The 15,495-nt window shown below is 38.9% G+C and overlaps 1 protein-coding gene across 8 annotated transcripts in view; it reads right to left on the bottom strand.

Moving 5' to 3' along the window:
- LOC140200147 (actin-binding protein WASF3-like) overlaps window positions 1-15,495 on the bottom strand; it is a 112,040-nt gene that overhangs the window by 74,802 nt on the left and 21,743 nt on the right. For 3 of the 8 annotated variants that reach the window (XM_072262996.1, XM_072262990.1, XM_072262994.1), the window contains exon 2: window positions 10,810-10,971. The exons of 1 other annotated variant lie outside the window; for it this stretch is intronic. In XM_072262996.1, the coding sequence (XP_072119097.1) occupies window positions 10,810-10,942 (133 nt within the window). In that variant the 5' untranslated portion in view covers window positions 10,943-10,971. Of the gene's footprint in view, window positions 1-10,809; window positions 10,972-12,232; window positions 12,392-15,495 lie in introns of all 8 variants that reach the window. 4 more of the 8 variants (XM_072262991.1, XM_072262995.1, XM_072262992.1 and 1 more) reach the window with 3 other exon arrangements.

The following is a 15,495-nucleotide window of genomic DNA, read 5'->3' on the forward strand; positions in this document are numbered from 1 at the left end:
CTTCAAGCCGATTAAAAGAGTTCATCAAGAGCAGGAATGATTACTGATAAGGAGCCATTGTGGCTCAAAGGCTTCAGTATTGTTCATAGATCTGTACAAATGGGAGAGATAGATGTGACTGCGGGCAAAATCAAAGCGTATTTCTGTTTCTCAAAGCTGTGTGTTTAGTCCCCTGCTCTACTTATCTTACACTTATGACTGTGTGGCTAAGCACAGCTCCAATGCCATATTCAAGTTTGCTGACAACACTACTGTTGTAAGTCGAATCAAAGGTAAAGAATCCGCATGCAAGAGGGAGAGTGAAAATCTGGCTGAGTGGTGCCACAACAACAATCTCTCGCTCAATGTCAGCAAGACCAAGGAGCTGGAGCCGGAGGTCCATGAGCCAGTCCTCCTTGGAGGATCAATGGTGGAGAGCATCAGCAACTTTAAATTCCTCAGTGTTATCATTTGAAAGAAACTGTCCTGGGCCCAGCACCTAAGTGCAATTACAACAAAAGCACAACAGGACCTCTACTTCCTTAGGAGTTTGCGAAGATTCGGCATGACTCCTAAAACTCTGACAGAATTCTATAGATGTTTGGTGGAGATTATATTGACTGGCTGCATGGTACGGAAACAGCAATGCCCTTGAATGGAAAATCCCAGAAAAAGGAGTGGATACAGCCCAGTCCATCACAGGTAAGGCCCTCCCCTCCACTGAGCACATCTACATGGAGCATTGTCACATCATCAGGGACCCCCACCACCCACCACATGCTCTCTACTCGCTGCTGCCAGCAGAAAGGTAGAGGAGGCTCAAAACTCACACCACCATGTTCAGGAACAGTTATTACCCTCAACCATCAGGCCCTTGAACAAAGGGAATGACTTCTCTCAACCTCACTTGCCCCAACACTAAGCTATTCCCACAAGCCCTGGAATCCACTTTCAAGGACTTTTCATCTCTTCTTCTCGATATTTATTGCTTATTTATTTATTATTAGTATTTTTTTTTAATTTCTTTTTGTATTTGCAAAGTTTTCACACTGATTGAATGACCAAGTTGGTGCAGTCTTTCATTGATTCTATTATGCTTACCGCAAGAAAATTAATCTCAGGGTTGTATATGGTGACATATATGTACTTTGCAATAAACTTAATTTGAACTTTAATGTACTCATACTTGGTTCCTCAATTTAATGTTTTTTCGTATTTCCCCTCGCAGTTTTTGTTCTTGATTTTGTATTGTGCTATGAGACATCTTTTACGTATTCTTCTTATGTAGGAAAAATTAAACCTCTTGTTGATTTCACTTCATAGCCTGCCTGCAGAGTTTGCTAAAGCTGACATTCTTAAGGTGATACCCAAAATGATAGCAAAAAAAATTGACATTTATTTCATCAAAGGGTGCCAGATGTGAGACCTACAATATACATAGGTTTAGAAATCAGGAAATTAATATTAGGTCAATAAACTTATCAAGAGAAACCTCAATTCATCATAAATTTAATAAATTTCTTTCTTGTTTCACCTACAATTATCTATCTTCTATGGCCAAGCCAAATTTGAATCCAGTTACCAAATTCTTATGTATCTCATGTGCCTTAATCTTTTGGACCAGTCCACTTTGAGGAATCCCGTTGAATACTTTACTAAAGTCCATGTAGATAAAACCCAGAACTCTACCCACAATTAATCATCTTAGTCACCTATTCAAACAAAACTAAATTAAGTTTATAAGACATGACCTCCCTTGCACAAGGCATGTTAATTATCCCTAATGTTTATTCATTAATATTTCTTTGGAAGATATCATGATTAGAAACATATAGAAAAAATGTGGATGAATGTTTTTAGGAAGCCTTAAATATCCAACATATAAATAAGGAAAAAGCATAATATACCAGAGACACTCCGAAGAGAAAGCAATATCTAAAGAGACAGAAGGGTTATCAACAGTCATGGCAATGAGATTTCATCAGAATCAATCATTGATATGAAAAATTATTCCGTTTTTTCTCTCCACAAGTGCTGCCTGGCCTTCGGAGCATCTCTGGAAATTTCTGACTCATGTTCCAAGTTTCCAGTATCTAGAGCAGTCCAAAATCTAACTATATCCATTTGGACCCTTGTAAGGCATGCACAGAAGCTGCAACTTACACATGAAAACTTTGGTACACTCATATCTTAGAAATATTTCATAGCTTATCATGAAAGCAAACCGACCTGAAATATGAGATAAAGAATGAAGTCAGTCATAAGTGTATATGTTCCTTCAAAATGCATCCAGCAAAGGAGTCTTTATTCCATACATCCTAAGGTAACTTACAAGGGGTGATTGATAAGTTCGTGGCTTAAGGTAGAAGGAGTCAATTTTAGGAAACCTAGCACTTTTATTTTTCAACATGGTCCCCTCCTACATTTACACACTTAGTCCAGTGGTCATGGAGCATACTGATCTCTTTAGTAGAAGTGATCTGCAACAGGGATGATTGATAAGTTTGTGGCCTAAGGTAGAAGGAGCTGAGTTATACAGCTCTTGATAGATGCACATGCAATTCAACTCTGAGTGAAAATGCAGAAAGTTTGAAGTTAATAACTCATCTCCTTCTACCTTAGGCCACGAACGTATCAATCACCCCTGCTGTGGACCACTTTCTGGAGATCCAAGACGCCGACTACTACAAAGAAGGGATCCCGTATGCTCCAAGACCGCTGGACTAAGTGTGTAAATGTAGGAAAAATAAACATGCTAAGTTTTCTAAAATTGACTCCTTCTACCTTAGGCCATGAACTTATCAATCACCCCTCGTACATACATACAAAAGATTCAGAAAGTGGAAGAAAGCTCGATCATAATAGATTCCACATCTTGAAGGAAGTTAGCATTAACATCATTGCTTATTATAAGAGCAGTTGAGGAGGAGAACGACAGGGTGTCTCTCAAAGTCAAGACTATTACCATCCCAACCATTCATCTTGATTCTGATATCAGTCAATGCTAACTTTACTCCGGTGCAGAAGATTAAAACTGCAATTGCACAATAACAAAAGGTGCCATCTGTTGATGCCACCTTCAGTGAAAGACAAATTCACAAAATATATCCAGCATTTCAAGAGTTGGAGCAGCATGGTGGCATAACCTCTTGAACTAACTGTACAGCTCTGGCAACCTCAGATGCAGTCTGTGTGGAGTTTGTACATTCTTCCTGTCACCAAGAGGTGACTGATCACTTTAAATCGTCCCTACTATGTAGCTGAGTGGTAGAGATGGAGGAGAATTGATGGGGGTGTTGAGGAGGGGGTTGAAATAGGAAAAAAATGCAATGTGTAAATGGGTGGTTGATGGTTGAAGTGGACTTGGTGGGACAAAGGGCTGGTTTCCGTGCTATGTGACTCTGAATTTTAAATGCGTACTTTTCCAAATGTGATTAAACCCTAACCCTAAGAACCATCGTATGCAGACACTTACCAGATAACACATTCAAAAGATCAGCCTACATAATTTCTGCCACCTCCAGCAGGATTCCATCACCAGATCTTCTCCTTCCCATCCCATTAGTATGTTGAAGGAACCATTTACTCCATGATTCCCTGATCCACCCTTCCATCTCCATCAACCATTCCCATTCTCATGACACATCTCCATGTAAATGCAAGAGATGCATGTCTGTCTTTTACCTCAAGAACATAGATCATAAAGTCGTTCAGCACGGAAACAGGCACTTTGAACCAATTGGCCTAGGCCAAGCTAATCCTATTTGCTCTTCCCTTCCCACAATCCAGGGACTGAAACAGTCATGCCAAGTGACGCAGTAATTTAATTTTATAGAACACCTCCATTTCATCTGTAAGAGTGACCCTGCTCTCCAGGCCACTAATCACTTTAATTCTACTTCACTCCCATTCTAACCTCTCAGCATTTGGCCTCCTATATTAATCTAATAAAGTCAATTTAAGCTCAAAGAGCAAAACCTTAGCATCTTTTGTCCATGTACATTGCAGCCCCTAGGGAATTAATACTGAATTTAATTTTTCAAACAACCACTTTTTTATTTCTCTCTCTCACACACACACACAGCTGTAGCTATATCTTTCTATTTCAATCCTTTCTTTCCTTTTTGTTCAGCTATTTTGAAGTAATCGATAACAATTCATTCACCAATACTCTGAACTGATTACACAACCTAAAGACTCACTTTCAAGGACTCTTTACAATTCATGATCTAGTATTATTTTTATTTCCACAGTTTGTCTTCTTTTGCATATTGATTGTTTGTCAATCTTTATCTGCTTATGTACAGCTTTACGTAAAATTCTGCTGTAATAATTATGGGGGGGGGGGATATCAGAGGCAGATTTTTTTTTAAAAAACACACAATGATGGCTGTGTGGTACATGCTGCCAGTGGTGATATTAGAGGCAAATAAATTAGGACATTTAGTAACTCTTAGGCGCAGGGATGAAAGAAAAATGGAGATCTATGTAACGGGGGGGGGAGGGGTGTGCTAAATTGATCATAAAGTAGGTTAAAAGGTTGGCACAGCATCATGGGCTGAAAGGCTTGTACTATGCTGTAATATTCTATGTTCTATTAGTCAAAACAGCATTCACCCTATCAAGCTATTTTAGCATTACTCTTCAATCTTAGAAACTCCAAAGAATTCTGATACTAAACTACCCGTCTAAAAAGGACAGCCCACTCATCTTGTGTATTAATCTAGTGAATCTCCTTTGCACTGGCTCCAAAGGTACAATATCCTTTTTAAAGGGACCAAGACGGCCAGTATTACAGGTGTATCCTGTACAACTGTAATCAAGCATCCCCATTCTTAAACTCCACCTCCTTCATGATAAAGGCCAACAAGCTGTTTACCTCCCTAACTGCTTGTTAGATCCAAACTTTAAACCTTATAAACATAGGCCAAACTGCATTTGGAGTATTCTGACCAGTTTTGGGCCCCTTATCTAAGAAAGGATGTGCTGGTGTTGGAGAAGGTACATAGGAGGTTTACAAGAAAAATCCCAGGAAAGAAAAGGTTAATGTATGAGAAGCGTTTGATGATTCTGGGCCTGTACTTGCTGGAGTTTAGAAGAATGAGGGGGAAATTTCATTGAAACCTATCAAATATTGAAAGGCCTAGATAGAATCTATATTGAGGACATTTCCAATAGAGGGAGAGTCTAGCATCAGACAGCACAGCCTCAGACTACAAGGATCTGCCTTTAAAACTGAGATGAGGAAGAATTTCTTTAGCCGAAGGGTGGTGAATCTGTGGAATCCATTGCCAGAAGGCTGTGGAGGCCAAGTCATCAGGAATATTTAAAGCTGAAGTTGATAGGTTCTTGGTTAGTAAAGGAGTCAAAGGTAATGGTGGAGAAGGATGGGGAATGGGGCTTCAAGGGACATTAAATCAACCATGATCAAATGGCAGAGCAGACTTGATAGGAACAGAAATAGGTCATTTAGCTCATGTCTTATGGTCTTTTTTCCTGCAAATACTTGCAAGAAAATTAATCTCAAGGTAGTAAATAGTAATGTATTTGCACATACAGTACTTTGAGAATAAATTTACTTTAAATTTTGATCACAAACATTCCATTTGTTCATTCCATCTTGCCCCCTTCCATGATATAATTTGCATTTCCTCATGTTTCTGGTTCTGATGAAAAGCCCTTGACCCAAAATATCAGCAATGTTTCTCTCCCCTTTGAAGTTACTTGTCCAACTGAGCACTTTCAACAATTTTGTTTAAGATTCCTGAACGTGTAGATTTTTTTTTGCTCCAAATACAAAATTTGCATTGGCGGGTGGGTTGTCTTACGGCCACACTTGGCTTGTATGCACCGACATTTTGAAAAACGACAGGTGATTTGACTGAAACATCCTTGCAGAGTGAATGTGGACAGAGGATTGACTCTTGTACAAAAATTAGGAATGAGAGGTCAGATTAAAAAAAAAAGTCAACTCATTTAAGACAGATGAGATGATATTTTCCCCCTCACACAAAACCATTAACCTTTAGAACTCATTTTCTCAGAAGTCAGTGGAACATATATCTGAATATTTTTAAGACAAAAGTAAAAAGGTTGCTGGAGCTAGAGAAAAATATGGAGCTGAGGTTAGTCAGGTCAGCTATGAGGTTACTGAGTGGTGAAGTAGACTTGAAGAGTGCAGAGACTTACTCCTGCTCATATAGCATCTATCATAGCATGTTAGCTAAATCGTATTTGTAGAAACACTATAGGGCAGTGGCAAGAATTCAGAAGTTTTTAGACTTCCTGATGTGGAACCATTAAAAGTGCATAATTTGATTTTCTACCTATTAAAATCATTGGAGTATGCTCAAAGTAATAAACTGCATTGTACTATTGTAGAAAAAATGCAATGGAAACACCTTAAAAATTATCTTTTATACTTGATCTTCTCAGTTAAACTTGAAAACATTAAGAAACAACAAATTATTTGTACTTATGGTTTCTCATTAGATGCATGAGCATTTCACCAGTAATGTATACATGATTAAACCAACAGCAGCAACTCTAAATCTATGTATTTATCAACCATTTTTGGGATTAATTTAAGACAGTGGAATAGAAATTGGATCCATTGATGCAAATCACACATAAAAGAGACTTAATTTGTTTAGATAGTAGGTAGCAATCAGGAATTTGGACGGGCAATTCCATGCACAAATGACCTTAACATGCATAATATTTTTGTGCATAAATACTGCCTGGGCAGAGCGAAAAGCATTATCAAGGATGCATCTCACCCTAACCATGGACTTTTTACTCTCCTCCCATCCAGTAGGCGCTACAGGAGCCTCCACTCCAGCACCAGCAGACACAGGAAGAGCTTCTTCCCTGAGGCTGTGACCCTGCTGAACCTCACATCACAGCACTAAGCAGTATTGCATCCGTATTGTACTGTCTCAGTTCTTTTATATTTGTGTGCTGTAGCACTTACTTTTTATTTGCAGTTATTTTGTAAATAACACTATTCTTTGCATTTCTGGTTAGATGCTAACTGCATTTCATTGGCTTTGTATCTGTACTCAGCACAATGACAATAAAGTTGAATCTAATCTAATCTAATTTTTTAAGCAATTTGCTGCCAGACATTGCTTCCTTGCCAGCGTAAGAACACAGTGTATGGCTACACAAACACTTTCTAAAGTTCACAGTGCTTTTTTTCCCATCATTTCACTCCTGGTAAATCCATGATACAAGTGCCTCAGTGACAACATTAATTTGAACAACCAATGTGTTTGGCAATGACTGGGGCGAGTCAGGGATTTTGAGGCAGAAGACAAGACATACCCATCTGTGAAGAGCCAACGTCCACAGAGTCTATAAAAGCATCATATCTTAAGTAGACTGCTATGAAGAGTATGATGTATAAACAGGCTCAAGATTGTCATCACATGAATTACTTCTCAGAGGGTGGTGTGAGTCTGGAACAAGCTGTTGCGGAAGTAGTAGATTCGAGTTCAATTGTAACATTTCCAGACATCCCATCCTGTAAAAACTCATTTCAGGGAAGTCTCAACTGGAAGTCTCAATCTCATAGCAGTCTGTGTCAATCAAGTTGTCCATTTTGCAAGACATCAGATTCACAAGTGTTTTATGAGATAGCTGACTTCTGAATTCTGTCTTAATGTGACGCACCATGCCGAATGCCCTTTCTACATCACAATTAGGATTTGGCAGCACCAAAAGCAGCTTCAGAGCTCTTTGAATCTCAACTGCCCTGTGCTCACAGATTTTACTTTGGACAGCTTCCCCCAGAACTTATCAACTGGCAAACTTCTGTAGTTTGGCACCAGTCCTTCAAGGTTAGTTGAGACATAATCCAGGACTCATGCCAACATGTCTTTTACAGTCATTTAACCCACCATGGGCAATAGAAAAGTCACTGTTGCAAACAGCGCAGCGAGTAACACTGTCACTATTTTTGACCCCTATTAGGCAGGGGTACACTTTAGTGTAGTCTGGGGTGAAGTGCGTTTTGTATTTTCTTTTTTTTTTAAACACTCTGCCATGGCGCTGCAGGACACTAAACTGAACTGATGGACAATGAAAGAGAGAGAGAGGTTGACTGTAAAGCCCGCCCACAGAGAAAACTGATAGGTCTACTTAGCACATAGAGAGACCAATCAGGATGCTCTCTCTGTCACTCTCTCGCTACATCTGTCACTCGCTCTGTCTGTCTCTCTCTCTCTCCTTCTCGCTCACTCTCAAAAAAATTGTTTTCCGGGATATTGTATATAATTTGTGGGCATCAGGGAGCTGCTATCAATATGCCAGAGACTCCCGGAACTTCTGGGAGAGATGGGATGTCTGCATTTCAGAGAAGTTTGGATAGACACATGGATAGGAGGGATTTGGAGCAATATGGTCTGGGTGGAAGTAAATTGGAGTAGACAGAAGATGGTTGGTATGGACTGGATGGGCCAAAGAGCCTGTTTCTGTACTGTAGTGCTCTGTGACTATATAAGTATATATGTGATTGCTTCTGGTTCTTCAGCCACAAATTAGTTTCTGGATTGCCTCTATGTTGTGATCAGACTACTTCAAGCTTCAATTTCCACACCAAGATGTTTACCAAATAGTCACAGGAGATATATGCAATTTCTTGCAATTTGATGCTTATCTCTTTATCAGAGTGATTATCCAGGCACTGCACTGACAGCCATAAATCATAAACACAAGCAATTCTGCAGATGCTGGAAATCTCGAGCAGCACACATAAAGTCAGGCAGCATCTATGGAGGGGAAGTAATCAGACAACATTTCGGGCTGAGACCAATGAAGGGACTGTTTACTCCACTGTATTGACAGATTTTGATATCAGTGAGACCTAAGTGGTATCTCAGGCAATTGGATTTGTCTCACTGCTAAAATATCACAATTATGCTCAAGCAAATATGAAGGCCCACCTTAATAACTAACATCTTCAGGAAAAATTCTATTCTCTCAATGTTCAGGATGGTTATAGTTTATCAGATTTTCCCTATGGTGAATACCGTAAGCAGACACAAAGGCCAAACAATATGAGGCACGGGCTGAAGAACAACAGGAGAAAAAAGACATCAAGACAAGCAGGAGAAAGTCAGTGAAACACCATCTGCTTTGTCTTCCAAAAAGTGGAAGTGGAGAAAAAAATTGCAATAATGTAGATTGCCTCAATGAAAACACTTTTTTCATAAGTGGCTCCAATCTAGAGAAAGTATACGTTTCCACACTCGAATTTTAATACCAACATAATTCACTTGTAATTAGCAAGATGACATGTAAAAATCCATCACATCTTCTTCTGCAGGAAGATCTGCACAAATCAAAATGCAACAATTAAGGAAGCTCTTTTACAATTACTGAAAAGGCTCACTACAACTATTTTCAGTGGAATGCAATTCTTGAGAAAATGTGATAAGCAGTATATCTGTACATTACTCCAAGCAGTGGGATTCTTGGAGCCGAACAGGCAGACAGAACCACTTCTTGCCAGGCTCAATTTATGTTTGCCTAGCATGTCACACAGGTCATTCCATCTCACATTAACTTCATTGATCCGAATATCTAAGCATCTGCCAATAAATCTCAGGCTTCTCTCTTTTTCTTCCTTACAGCCCCACTATGGCACCAATGGTGTGGGTTGTATAGAATATCTAGCTAGCAGGTAAATATGACTTTAATGGCTACAACATTTCACTGACTGCACAGAGGGAGGTGCACAAAATTAAATAAGCATGTAGTTTTAGTGGGTGCACACCACCCAAACACAATCTCAGATATCTTGTTTGTCAATTTTATGATTGATTTTTGGAAAAGTCAGACAGATAATGACAATGACTTAGTGTACTAACAACTGAAATCCAATATCCAGGCAAATAAATTTTTAGCATTTTTGATCGCTACAAATATTTTAAGTTGATTCCAATCTGGTAGTGGAGTTTGAAATCAGATATTCTTATTTTTCACATTCCTCTTTTAACATTTTTATTTTTCACATTCCTCTTTTCCAGTAGGTGGTATGGTAGCGTAGCGGTCAGCATAACGCTTTACAGCACCAGTAACCCAGGTTCAATTCCACCACTGTTCGTGCTGTAAGTTTGAATGTTCTCCCCATGACTGCATGGGTTTCTTCGGATGCTCTGGTTTCCTCCCAAATTCCAAAGATGTATGGGTTAGGGTTAGTTAGTGTGGGTATGCTATGTTGTAGCTGGAAGCTGACACCCAAGCACATCCTCAGACTGTGTTGGCCATTGACACAAATGATGCATTTCATCTTATGTTTCAATGTATGTGTGTCAAATGAACCTAATCTTTCTTTCTTTAAAATGAACAAAATGTGGCTATACAATTTTAAATGAGGTCAAAGTAACACATCTTCACTGCTTGGAGAACTGCAATATGGATTTTATGTAGATTTAATTACAAATCATCTGATGTGATCAATACAATTTAAAAGCAAATGTATTCACCACAATCTAGAGAAAACATACGTTTCCATACTCTAATCTTAATACCAACATAATTCAACATATGTATTTACTACAATTCATTCAAATCAACTTAGAGTTTTACTTTCATTATAGATTGATCTATTTTGTTTCAGACAATAAAATCTACCAACAGATATTAGTGACACCTGACAATCAAAAGAGAAAACATTTGTTAATTGAGATTTAAATGGATTTTATATAAATAAATATTTATATAAAAATACTCTGAGACATAAGCAAATGTTAAATATAATCAATAAATGTAATCGAAAAGACTAAAGTCAACATTTTTTAAAAATGAACAGGCTTCTACACTTACTGAGACTGCTGAGCTGACGAATGATAGCCGCTAGTGTATTGTTTGTGACACATTCCAGTTCATTGCTAATTCCTTCAGGCAAAGCACCATGACAGAGGTGCCTGGGTTCAATGTTCCTCTTTACTAATGGCATGTTTTCTTGTGAGCATAGAAAACTACCTGCTAAAAACAACATGCATTATTTAACAAGGGCACATAGTATTAAGCTAATTTCAAATTAATTTCATTTGCCCACCAGCTTACAACTGCAAATAGATATAAAGTCAAGAAAAATAAAATTACTAAAACTTAGAACATGTGATATAAAACCATCATTTCTCAAATGTGAACTGTATCAATTTTAATATTGTAATTGAGAGATTTACCAATAAAAATAAATATACAGTTAAAGGAACAACTATTTTGATTTCAACCATTAAGTTACTGTTGTTTTTAAAACAAATGGCTGCTGGATTAAAGTATTACAGGGAGAAAAAACCCAATCTCACTGCTAAAGCTAATCATATCTGGCTAGGACTATTCTCAACAATTGATAAAGGCTTGCCTGGGAAAGAAAGTCTGACCAACAGACAAATAATGTGATATAAGCAAATGTAAAAAAATCACGTCTTCACAAAATACATTAAGGTGAGCTGCACAGAATAAAGTCATACAGTACTATTTAAAAAATTGATCAGGGATCCATTTCTTGAGGTAAACAGCGAAAGAGGTCCTGGAAAGAAAAATAGGAAGGATAATTATATCCTCCGCCTGCCAGAAAAAGCGGGATCTCCCAGTGGCCACCCATTTTAATTCCACTTCCCATTCCAATATATCCATACATGGCTTCCTCCACTGTTGTGATGAGGCCACACTTAGGTTGAAGGAACAATACCTTATATTCCTGTTTAGGTAGCCCCCAATCTGATGGCATGAACATCAATTTCTCAGACTTCCAGTAATACCTCCACACCCCCTTCCTTCACTATTTCCCATCCCCTTTTCCCTCTCTCACCTTATCTCCTTGCCTGCCCATCACCTCCCTCTGGTGCTCCTCCCCTTTCTTCTTTCTTCCATGGCCTTCTGTCTCTTTCACCAATCAACTTCCCAGCTCTTTACTTCATCCCTCCCTCTCTAGGTTTCACCTTGTGTTTTTTTTCTCTCCCCTCCCCACACTTTTAAATCTACTCCTCAGCTTTATTTCTCTAGTTCTGCCAAAGGGTTTCGCCCAAAACAGCGACTGTACTCTTTTCCATAGATGCTGCCTGAGTTCCTCTAGCATTTTGTAGGTGTTGCTCGGATTTCCAGCATCTGCAGATTTTCTCTTGTTTGTGGAAGGATAATTATATGTCATCTGGGCTTTGTGGTAGGACTGCCGATTAACTACATTGTAATTTATGGCATATACAATGTCTCTTTATTTAGCAGGCTCCATGAAAAATACCTTTTAAGATCCCATTATAGCTTGAGCAATTGATGCTTCCCTCTTTCACGTGTGAAAAGGGCAGTAGTGTTCTGCTTAGACCTCCATTAGCTATCTTCCTTATCTTGCTCCTGCTGTTCTTCAGTCTGACCTCATGACCTCAGGCTCCTTTGAAACTACCTGGTACAGCATATAGCAAACAAAAATGAGATCACTGCATCTGGAAGGCATGTCCTACAGGCGTCCCCAGACCGATGGATATTGCAGAATCTCGCTGACCAGGAGCTTGCTTTTGCAACCAAGTGCAGGCAAGATGGCAGCATGTGAAGGCAGCCATCTGCAAGCAAGTCCATCTCTCCCTCGTATCTTTGTCTTTATGTTTCTACACTCTTCCTGTTGGTGGTATCACATGCAAATTGTCAGTTTCCACGTGTATAGTGACCATCCAAAATATACATTATCTCTTTCTCTCTCTCCCCCTTATCTCTAACACCCTTATCAATACCCATCCTGACTAAGTCAGATAGCTTGTTGAGCATTTAAACTTCTGTTGAAAACTATAAATTAAAGCATTTGTCCTCATCCCTTACAACAATTCCACACATTCCCATTGATCGTTCACTTCAGCTTCTATCATGGATAATGCCAAACTGTCCACAAGCTGAACCCTTCAGATTCTCAAGCGAGCTGATAAAACTACATACTCTCTAGGTCAACGAACATGCACTTCCATCGCTGTAGCATTATTAATCTGTGAAAATAATGGTCAGTGAAAGGCCAGATAGTCTATCAAGCTTGTGCCATACATAGCTATGCAATTATGACTTGATCATCATCATCATCATCATCATCATCATCGGGTGCTGTGCCCAGTTTAAGCTTTGACTGCCATGGCCCACACACTCTTGTTTCGGGTCAAGTGGATCAATTCATTGGTATTCATTTCCAGTTCTCTGGCTACTGTCTCCATCATCATTTGTCTTTGTCTTCCTCTTGCTTTCTTCCCTTCAATCTTTCCCATAATTACCATGCATTCTAACTCACCTTTCCTAATCACATGTCCAATGAAGTTATGTTGTCTTTTCATGATCTCATACTTGATACTTCCTGAATAACTCTTCATTCCTCCTCTTCACAATGCAGCAAATAATTGAGGCAAAATGTTGTGATTGGGGAATGGAAACTTCTATATCAATTTCCTCATGTGATCAATACTAATCTAGATATTTATATTGATCCTGTATGTCATTAGTTAATCCATATACAATGTATTAGCATAAAACTTCAAAACTTCAAAAATTCTTTATATGTCTTTTCGCTGATGTCACCTTGCTGTACTTATTCAGCATTTATTTACTACTGAGGTAGCATTGCTAAAACTAGATATTTTCAAACTTTCAAGCCCATAAAGATCAAAGCAGTTGCCAGTAAGAGAAATACAGCACTATTTTATTGATATGATGCAGTGCAATATGCTCTTTAAATCATTGTGTTAAGAAGAACTCAGAATTATGAACAGCAAGACTATGAAGTTAACATTCATAGTATTTATTAGGTGAACTTATTACACCATTTGATTCTTAATCATCACAAAGTTCAGGAAATTTCATCAATACTTGGAACCTGACAAAGGCAGCGCATGATGAAATTAGTACACCCGAAAAATCAAATATTTTCTTAATTTTAGAAACTAAAAATGTTTCCCACAAAAACAATTTCAGGTCATCACCAGAAATGGTAGACCATTTGCACGCCACCATTTTTCTGAAAGATGACAGCATACTCAGATGCAGTGGCCTCTACGGGGCCAACCAAAGATGTTATTGTCTTTTTTAAATGTTCTTTTTATGATCGCAAGATACTGCTGGACGTTACAAAGTTCAAGCACTGCAGATCTACCCCATCAGCTAGTTGTTCGTTGGCAAAGCAGCTGGACTTGATATGGACTGTGTTGCTGCCTGCTTAAAACGATGTACCAGCGTCTGTGCATGAAGACAGTGTGCAGTCAAATAGCGAGTGATTGTCTTAGTCATTTTTCTTGTGATAGTAAGATCCTGTTGGACGTTGGTAATGTGGAATACTGCAAGACTGGTTCACTGGTTTATTGGTGGGACTGACAGGGGGGAGAGCTGTGTGGCCTCGATTATAGCGCGGGCAAGGCCTCATGCCACGGTGTCACCTGTTGCAGCCACTCAGGAGAGGTGATCCCAAGGTGGTGTGACATGGCATCCACGCTGGCATCAGTGCTGCTCTCCAGTGCCCACTTGGTGGAAGACAAGCTGGATTGCGTTTGGCTGCAGACTGCTACAGGATTGTCTATGGACAGGGACTTGGGCTATATTGTATTTTTTGTGTGACGGCATGTTTACTGCTATCTTATATGTGCTACAGTACATGTGCTTTATGTTGGGTATGACTGTCGGTACTGTGTTTTGCACCTTGGCACCAGAGAAACACCGTTTCTTTTGGCTGTATTCATGAGTTCTCATTTATGTTTGAATGACAATTAAATTTGAAGTCGAACTTGGACAAGTGTTTATCTGCTACAAAGCACAAACAATAATGGGGCACAATAACAGGAAGTCAGCTGGAATTTTCAACTTAAAATGGTAGCCTGTTAAAAATAACTCAAACATAAAATAGCACAATTTAGAACTATTGTTTATTCAATGCTAACGTAATATATAAAATTAGTTAATATGTGATTATGGTCCTCAAGATTTAGCCAGATTAACACTGCAGAAACATTAATTTCAGTTTATTCTGTGACAGTTACATAAAAGTTTTATCTCCTTTGCAGAAAAAGATAAAAACTGGCCATTTATCTTAACTGTATCAATAACAATACATATAAAACTGGTTAAAAAGGCAATAGATTGTATTCCACATATTTTGTATTGTGTAAATTAACTTACTGAAATGTTCGCAATCACTCAAACGTTATCTCAAAAGAAACTGTTTTTTAAAATATCATTGAATTGCTGCTGGTTATGTGGAAACTCAATTTCTTACAGAAACGTCTGCATGATGCTAAACTAGGGCACATCATCAGTGATGTTACCTGGGGTTGTCAGGTGTTTCAGGTCATTCAACATCATACACCCTCGCCCAGGCGACCCGACCGGGGTTGATCAGACCCCGGCCTGTGCCTTAGCAGCAACCCATGGATCTGCCCTCTTTAACCAGAGCCATCCTGACGCTTTCTCTGCTGCATCTGTGGTGGTAGAAATGGCTCTCCTTCTTCTCTCTCCTGTGATTCCAAGTGCAGTGTATACTTTGCAGAG

The sequence above is a fragment of the Mobula birostris genome, chromosome 7 (genome assembly GCF_030028105.1).
Source record: "Mobula birostris isolate sMobBir1 chromosome 7, sMobBir1.hap1, whole genome shotgun sequence".
Classification (NCBI taxonomy): domain Eukaryota; kingdom Metazoa; phylum Chordata; class Chondrichthyes; order Myliobatiformes; family Myliobatidae; genus Mobula; species Mobula birostris.